Here is a 9,266-nt window from a genome sequence, read left to right on the forward strand (position 1 = left end):
AGTATATGATTATACTTGTTCGGTATGCACTGCGAATTGGAATCGGATCAGCCTCCAAATAGCATTCTTACATCAGTTACATGAGATGTTCAAAGTACTACAGATCGATAGAAAGATACATGACCTTCTTATCTATAAGAGAACTGGAATTCTGGAAACATACTTGATGGTATCATTCTGGTATGAATTATTACATGTGTTAGGTTCATGGCGAAGGAGCGTCTTGAAGTTACTTGCATTCATCTTGGGAACTGTACGTCATCAGCTAAAATTAAATCATAACTGCTTCATCTACTCGGTTTTTTCATTCAAAACACTATAACATGCGCTTTGCACTGGGAAAGATGCAGTACTATACTTGCTACTTTGCTAGGTGTGACTCCACAAAGGCACAAACCAAGATATCAAAGTAAAAGAGCAACTGAGCAAGGCACAACCAAGATCTGAAAGTAAAAGAGGACAGGGCAAAATCAAAGAGATAAATGAATGTGATGAAGCACATAGAGCCTAAAAATCAAACAGTTCCATGGAATAGTATACAGGTAATAATGCAAGCTGATAAAACATGTTGTTAATAGTCATCAGAATGAGTCTATCTCTCCATTGGACAACTATGTTCCAGTAGAGCGAGTTCACCATATGCCGGCCCTTATAGACATTGTAAAAGCTCGTACTCGTACAGTACTAAAGGAATGTAAAAGTACCAGTCAGATTATAGAAGACATACTACTTAAATAGTACTTGAACGGGGACTCTCAATAACGTACACTCATATTATAACTAAACTACAGATACTGTTTTGGACTCCTCGAGAACAATGGACTTCCGTCTCCTCCGGCATGCAACAGGTTTCAGGAGTTCAGGACCACAAAGATGCATTTCCAAAGCTCGCCTTTTGTATTGCAAACCAACAACTGAGATCCATTATTGCTGCCTCTGTCTTCTGTGGACTTGCAAAGTATAGAGTTTGAACCAGAAGCACATTGCACCTGGTGAAGCATAGGCCTTCTGTTGACGCTTCCACATGGAGAGCCATTTGTTGGTATTATGAGCAAGAGGTGCTAACCATTCTAACATTTCAAGCATTGCCACATTCCTCTCTGCTGCCACATCTTTAATTGATAAACAAAGCGAGCTCTGGACCGGGGGCAGCCTTTCACTTAGCTCAGCTCTCATATTTGCAGGCAACATATTGTACAGTTCATCTCTGCGTGCTTTATAAAAGTAGACAGGAGAACGTACTAAATGTTCAATTAGGATGATAATATTTGCATACTTGAGAACTAAGGCAGCAGCACCAAGTGTGTCAGGTGGAGCATCCAAGAGCTTGTACTTGCTGAAAATTGATGGACTAGGAATACTAGTGTGATCAGTATCTTCGGCCACAAGTTGAGGAACACCATAAACAGACTTGATACGACTGAAAATTGAGAAGACAGATCTTGCCAATAGAATACCTATGTAACTGAAAGTCATGTTCCACAAAGACTCCTCTTTTAACTTGTCCACCTCGAACTGCTTCAGCTCTATCTTGTGCTGAATCTCAAGCCAATTTGGACCATCCATGCGGCTTCTAGTATCTTCAAGATGCGAAACAAGTTTCATCTGGTGATACAAATCTCCGGTGACTGACACAAAACTCTTCATCTTTTTGGCCTCCTTTCCCATCTCCTCGTATGGAAGCACCCATTTAAAAGGGTCAGCACCATTGTCGATCAAATCACCAACAGCCTGCTCAAAATCCTTCAACCTAGGATCAGAGCAATGATTCTTACCAAGCCTGGCCACAGATTTTGTTAAAGGGATCATATTCTCAAACAATTCACCGGGTATTAAACCTCGAATGAAATCGGCATCATGTGACACAAGCTCTTTAAACCCCACCGAATCCGACATAAACTTTCTGAGCATCCCAACTTGTACATTATTAAGGGACTCCCATAGAGCGACCAGCTTAGACATGACATATGCAACATCAAAGGCCAAAATTCCAACCACCGGTTCCTGCTTGCAGAATCCTTCCGCCATCTCTTTAAGCCAAATCAAACTGATCGATCAATTCTGTATAAAATAACACAATCAAGAATCCTGAAATAAGTGAACTAAAACCTTAGTTTGTTCTTATCCTAGGCTTCTAGCTAGATCGATACCCTAAAAATCCAAAGTTTAAGGGGCTTTATCTGGTTCCTTCTCCTAAATTGCTCAACAAGATCGGAAGTTCGGAACCTTCTCTAGAACTAGAACGACAAAAGGAAAGCAAATTATATGTATATTTTACAAACGGACCTTTGAATCCAAGCGGCTGCAACAATACAACGAAGAGGCTGTGAAGCTCACGCGCCACCTCGCATTGGACACCGAGACGGCCTTGCTTCCTCTCCTCGCCTTTGGTTTCTGCACACTCCACAGACTTGAATACCTTTTGAAGTGAATATTTATATTTATTACTACTTACCTACCTTTTTGATATTTCGTTTCTTTCGGAAAAATCCATCTTCTGATTATACGTGGGGTGGCTGAGATGTCTTACAGAATAAAGTCAATAAACTTTCACATGCTGTTTTCCGTACGAAACCGGATCATGTGAAGACGCATGTTCCTTTAGGCTTTAGTAAAGTTTGTCTCTGACTTTCGATCTAGATTGTAATTCAGATTGGTCTGCAACGTTCCGATCTGTTCGACGCGCGCTGGACCAGCCGCTCAACTACGCGCGCAACCACCTCACCGATCTCTTCCCCTCAGCCGCGCATCCGCCGCATCGTCTACTTCGATTTTGGCATGATCGTCGTCGACGTCGTGGCCAAGTTTTGTTCTTCTTTCTTTGCTTTGATTCGGGTTCTCGAAGGCTAAAAAGGGTAGAAAAATTATGAACATGAGAGAAGAGAGCCAGTCTAACTGTTTTTGTCCTTTAACAAATGAGATATCGCCACGTGGCTGAGTGTGGCTAACTCACACTCACCTGCGTTTGTGCTTAGCACTCCCCAAATTGACATGTATGATATCATCATCATGTGACACAAACTTGCAACCTTCTGTGGGCCAGCCTGAATCTTCTTTCAGTCTCCACGACGAATTTGAATTTATTTATTTTTTTTAATTTTTTTTAAGAATTAATGATGAATCTCTTTAGTGCATGATGCCTAAGGCAAAACAGTCATAATCATCATCAATCTTTGGAAACAAAGTTTGAATAAGGAGAACAATCCAAGCTGTATCAGTAACTTGACCGAAAATATTGAATAGTAATATATGTTCTGAGGAGAAATTTTTAGGCTACAGGAGGACCACGTCATACCACGTGGTAATATGAAGTGGTTCTACATTCCAATCAAATATTGACACGTGGATTTATTACAACTAAAATATAAAATAAGATTTTCTATTTTTTTTAAATGACTTTCATGGGTCTTTGTTGAGTTTGGACTAGGGTTTAGGGATTAGGGTTTAGGGTTTGGGGTTAGGGTTTAGGGTTTAAGGTTTAGGGGTTAGGGTTTAGGGGTTAGGGTCTAGAGTGTAGGTTTAGGGTTTACAGTTTAGGGTTTAAAAAACAACAACAAACCTAAAATTGTCTTTGACAAAATAGCTGATGTGGGGAGAAATTTTTAGATGCTACAGGAGGACCACGTGGCAATATGACGTGGTCCTAGATTCCAATCAAATATTGACACGTGGATTTATTACAACTAAAATATAAAATAAGATTTTCTATTTTGTGTGAAATGACCTTCATGGGTCTTTGTTGAGTTTGGACTAGGGTTTAGGGATTAGGGTTTAGGGTTTATGGGTTAGGGGTTAGGGTTTAGGGTTTAGGGTCTAGAGTGTAGGGTTTAGGGTCTAGGGTTTAGGGTTTATAGTTTAGGGTTTAAAAAGCAACCAAAATTGTCAAAGTAGCTGATGTAATTTTTCCTTAATAAAATCCATGTGTCAATATTTGATTGGAATGTAGGACCACGTCATACTGCCACATGGTCCTCCGTAGCGTTGAAAAATTTCTCCAAAATGGGGGAGGGATCGATGGATATGGATTTAAAGTTTTAAATTGGTGCAAACGAATCATGACTCGTGCAAATGGAGGCACCCCAAACATGTATTGAATAGCACAAAGTGAATGTGATGAAGCACATAGTGGTTATTGGGAGTAGGCTTCAAGAAGTTTCAAATCTTGATATGGGATTGTACAGGAGTGCAAATGCGATTGCAGAACAGAAGTGGTAATCCTAGGCCTATTCGGAGAGATTGACCCTACGGATGGAGCTGTCAATATCAGTTCCTATCCTATGGATTTATGGACCTCAGTTTGTTGTTATGAAGATGATCATACAACTGCTTATGCTTCTATTAATGCCAGCTTGTGTTTGATATTTCTTTTCCTGCTTGGTTCTTGTGTTTGATTTGTGTTCTGCATACCTGTTTCATATATTCGTGTGCAAATAAGATCACCTAATGGCAGCTGCAGTAACTCGATCCATTCCTGGTGCACATCCTCAAGCTAGCAGATGGAAGACATTTGGTCATATGTCTTGGAAGCTCTTGCTCTGACTATCTATGATCAATCCCCAAGTATCAATTCAATCACACAAGTAATGATGTCTTCTCTATAATAATTCAAATCTGGCAGCAATATTCAGAAGGGAAATCAAAAGAAAAGTATTTGACAGAAGATGACATAAGTGCCTGATTTCACTAATTGCATCCACTGTAATGTCCCTTCTGTAACCTCTTGATATCAAGAGATAATATCGCAATCTCGAAGCTTTTAACAAGACTTTCAAATTGATATAATGGTTTGATATAACGAAATCCTCATCAATAAAATCTGTGGAGAAGATCTGCAACCTATCTGCACAACCTCTAGAGAAGCACTGAGTTATAAACAGCCTTGCATATCCATGAATCCGACCTGTCACAGGCTTCACACACAAGATAGGGTTATCAGCCTGCGGTGTCACAGTGTTCTCCACACTGTAAAAATACTTCCTTGATGTCACCGGTGGCTGCTGACTCAAATTCTTCAGATTGCTCTCAAATTTTGTGGATGGCAAATCCGTATCAATCCAATTATCCTTCAAGTGCCCAGAGTTCCATAATGGACTCCCTGCCTTGGCCTGAGGAGACTTCCTAGGCTACCACACACATATGATTGATAGTCGCATATTTGTGCGACTTTTATCATGCTAATTATTCTTATTATTTAGTTATTTTGTGATGTTTTCCTATTTTTAATTAACTTTGTTTGTTTTTAGGTGTTTGGAAGTCAAACAAAGAAAAGGAGATAATTGGGCTTAATTAGGATCCCTAATCCTAGTTGGGTTGGTGATGGATGACATATAGGTTAACTAACCTATTTCTACGGGAAAAGGGAGCTGAGAAAGGGACGAACAAGGAGAGACAAAAAGAAAGGGAACAAGAACCAGGGAGAAGAAAAAGAGAGAGAAAGAGAAGAAAGAAAGGAGAGGAAAAAGAACTCGATCGGCAAAGATCTTCTTCAATCAAGTTTTTTTCTTCTCACCCTTATTTCATCTTTCATGTATTCTCTGATGTTCTTAATCAAGATTATGTGTAACTAAACTCCTTAGTAGTTAGGGGCTGATCAAAGCCCTAGATATGTCTTCGATTTCGAACCCCAATTGATTTATATAATTTTAGATGAGAATTTCTTCACTGATTGTTCATTGATAATTCTATTGCATGTTTCATTGAGTCGACACCTTGATGCATGTTTTAGGGTTTATTATTTTGAATGTGTTTATGACTGACATGTCGTTGCATATTCTATGAGAGATAACAAGTTCTTTCCAGGTACTTGTGTGAAGTGATTCCTTGGTAATCTAAGGCTACCGACATTGACCTTAGATTCTTTGTTGCTACTCAAACGTTCTCAGATCTTCATGATTTCAGTTATTTTGGTCTAGATACCAACATTTCATAGATCAATTAATTGAGAATATAGTTAAGTCGATACCGACATTTCACTTAACATGGCAAGTAAGAGAACGTAATACGGTTAATGACCTAACGACATTGGCTTAACTGTGAGTGTATTCATCTTTAGTCATTGACATTGTTTTGGGGTGATTGAAGCGTATCTAGTGGTGGAGAGAAGTTCCTAGCTATTGTTTCTCTCATATTTACATCCATATTCACTTTTTAATATTCTGTTTTCAGCAGTACTTCTGTTTTATCTATTTTTGTTCACCAATCAAACCAACTCCGAATACCCTCAAAATTTGTGTGGTAGTCCACCACTGTGTCTAGTTACTGTGTATTTAATTTCATAATTTTTGGTTGAGTCTAGATTAGCTAATTAATTAGGTTTCTGCTCCTAGGTCGAGTCTGCCAGATTTCTGGTTTACGCGTCTGTTTGTGTCTCTTATGTGTTTAAGTCTTAGTATCACCAATCCTCTGCGGGTAATGACCCCTATTTGCCGTTTACTACATTGATATAATTGAGTTGATAATAGGGTATCTTTGTAGGTGCTTTTGCGCCTATCAATGATCCTCTTCGGCAGCAGCTCCGCTATAGTCTTGTGAAACACATTGTCATCCTGGTGGATCAAAATCAAAGATGATATCAAATAGCTCCATACCTGGCAGAATATATGCAACAAAAGTGGACCACAGGTCAACAACAGACAAAAGCCACAGTAGAAACCAGAAAACTACATCACATGAAATTAGCTAGCAGCAAGCACGCTAGCTGTGTCTTAATGTTAGACTACTGTTGTGTTCCAATGTAGCACAATCTAAGAAGGCTGTAGTACGTTTATATAATCTACGGAAAAAAATGCCCATTACATTGATCTGAAAGTTTTTCCCTTTTATACCTAACTTACACCCTCCCCAGTTTCCACATTAGGATGCATTTTCCGACTGGAAAGACATTTTCATTGATTGCCAATAACATCTTTCTGCACATTTCTGCTACACAGAAAAAAAACTGAAGTTCTGAATAAACTTGCGTAGCTTAGACCTTATAAATTTAGGGTGCAGGAAATGTAGAAAGAGTGAAAAGAGGCATTATTTAAGGCAGTTGAAGTTGCCAACTACATAGATAATCAAGTTACCAGAATTGGTAATTCCATAAACAAAAGAAAAAAATCAACCTTCAAGAAACGTGGAACAGACAACAGAGTATCTAAAATCTCCAAAAGAACAAGATGAACTTACAGAATCTACCCAGGATGCTGCCAACAACCAACGCTGATGGAATACGCCTTCTCACACGCTCAAGTTTGAACATTTCTGTATTATCATTGGTGTTGGATGATGATGTGGAGTCTGTTTTAAAATCAAGGCAAACACATAAGAAAGGGACAATGTAGTTCTTGTAGATATCTATGATTAAATTTTATCAGATATAAGAAAGTGTAGTGGCACTTCTTGTATGGAACATCTACATATAATACAGCAGAAATAATGCACACGCCCAAAATTGAAGAATTAGAGCATACAGTTCATGGCAAAGCTAAGTTTTAATAGCCTGCAATTTCATAACTAATCCAGTAGATAAAATTTCATAGTATTTTATTCAAAGTGCTAAAAGTAGTTCAGATCCTAGAACTTCAATCTATGAACTTCATAGCAGTTCTATAATAGAGACGGACAAGAAAGCTCTTTTCAGTTGTTTGCAACAACTGTGGAAACTTCCCTTCCAAGGTGACTCTTAGTACAATCTTACTTATGAGCATTATGCAAAATTTTAGAGCTTTAAAATTTGTAAAGAAAAAGGTTTAAAATGAGCAGGAAAGCATCATACTGAAGATCTTGCTTGCTGATTGAAATTTTTCAGTTCACATCCCAAGACAAGGATTGGATACAATAAAATTGTGATCTGCAGAGGAAGATTGGAAGTACATACACATTTATGAAGCATCTGAACATATAATTACCACCAAAAAACTTAAACATCGCCATCACATACCTATATGGCCAACAAATGGTGTGTCGATTAGAGAAGCAAACGGGTCTGTTACTGATGCTAGTAGCGTAGGAAGCGCAAAATGTAGTATTTCCAAGCATATCATATCAGCTTTGAAAACATTCCTGAAAGTAATATTAAGAACATATTCATAACAAATTTCAACTAAAATTCTAACAAAGAGAACCACCAACAAAGAACCCAAAAGTACATTCATTTGGGTCTGAACCCAAACCAGTTGAAGTTACCTTGTGTTTTTCAAGAACACAAAGAGAGGCATCGTGTCCATATTCCTGCAACAATTTAGGAGACAGTGTATAGCCATGAGTGGAATAAAGCCTTCTCATGGACAAGCTGAATATTCAACACAATCAAACCGCTACAGAATCCTTAATTCCGATCATCACCATTTCAAGAACAGGAAGAAGTAAAGCAGAAATTCAAGGAATCCCAACTTTATGAAAAGGCCAAACAACAGTTTGAAAAGAAAACAAAAGCAGAAAGATGAACTGGGAACGTACATTAGAACTATTCTCTCTCAAAAACAAAGAAATGAGGACCCAAAATGATACAAAGAAGGGAGAAAGCTTAATAGGGAAGAATCAAATTGATATTTTCGTTCAAAAGAAAAGATTCGGAGTTGTGAACTAACCTGATTACCCCATATAAGCAGAAACCCCGAGCCACAACCAAACGAAATAAAACTATATTATACTATGAAGTGGTATAACAATCCATGTAGATTAACCAAGTATTTCACATAGGGGTTCATCTGCTGTACGTATACATATGCCATGCATACCACTAACATGGGAGGGTGGGGAGGGGCACGTGCAGCAAACATGTCAGATTTTGTCTGTAAAAAGTGGTTTGTATGGCATATACATCTGCAGGGCAGAATTTTCTTTCACATAGGAGGCCCAACGAGAAGCACAAGAGCGGAACAGATGATCAATATATAATTTTTATTGGAGACGTGCATGTTTGTTTTCCTATTCTTTACATGAGTAGGTAAATTACAGTGTATAATTAGGATTCCCAAACTTTGTAGAATTAATTTCTTTTGACTCCTATATATACACACACACACACCTGTAATTAACTTGTAAAATAGGAAAACATGGAATTCTTAGATTGGGCAGAGCTGCCTGATAACCTCTTGGGTTTAATTTTACATCGATTAACGTCACCGTCAGACTATGTGCGGTTTAGTGTTGTTTGTAGGTCATGGAACTTTGTGGCCAAGGACAATTCACGAGAACACTCGGCTCCAATGCTCTTAACTTATTCGGGTGAAGAGAAGATATGGAACTTATGCGACATGACGAATCAAAAAGTTCTTAATTTG

At 38.4% G+C, this 9,266-nt stretch overlaps 1 protein-coding gene across 2 annotated transcripts; it reads right to left on the bottom strand.

The window, feature by feature from the left end:
• Window positions 1–451: 451 nt before the first annotated feature.
• Window positions 452–2,612, bottom strand: LOC101306567. 2 transcript variants are annotated; one of them, XM_004307524.1, is made up of 2 exons: window positions 2,287–2,612; window positions 452–2,061 (listed from the first exon to the last, which is right to left on the bottom strand). In XM_004307524.1, exon 2 carries the CDS (start codon window positions 2,026–2,028, stop codon window positions 925–927), a length of 1,104 nt encoding a protein of 367 aa, XP_004307572.1. In that variant the 5' UTR covers window positions 2,029–2,061; window positions 2,287–2,612; the 3' UTR covers window positions 452–924. The 2 variants fall into 2 exon arrangements, with proteins under 2 accessions (XP_004307572.1, XP_004307573.1); XM_004307525.1 differs by having other exon boundaries at window positions 452–2,088; window positions 2,287–2,349.
• Window positions 2,613–9,266: the final 6,654 nt, after the last annotated feature.

Source organism: Fragaria vesca, linkage group LG7 (assembly GCF_000184155.1).
Source record: "Fragaria vesca subsp. vesca linkage group LG7, FraVesHawaii_1.0, whole genome shotgun sequence".
In the NCBI taxonomy this organism is placed as follows: Eukaryota; Viridiplantae; Streptophyta; class Magnoliopsida; order Rosales; family Rosaceae; genus Fragaria; species Fragaria vesca.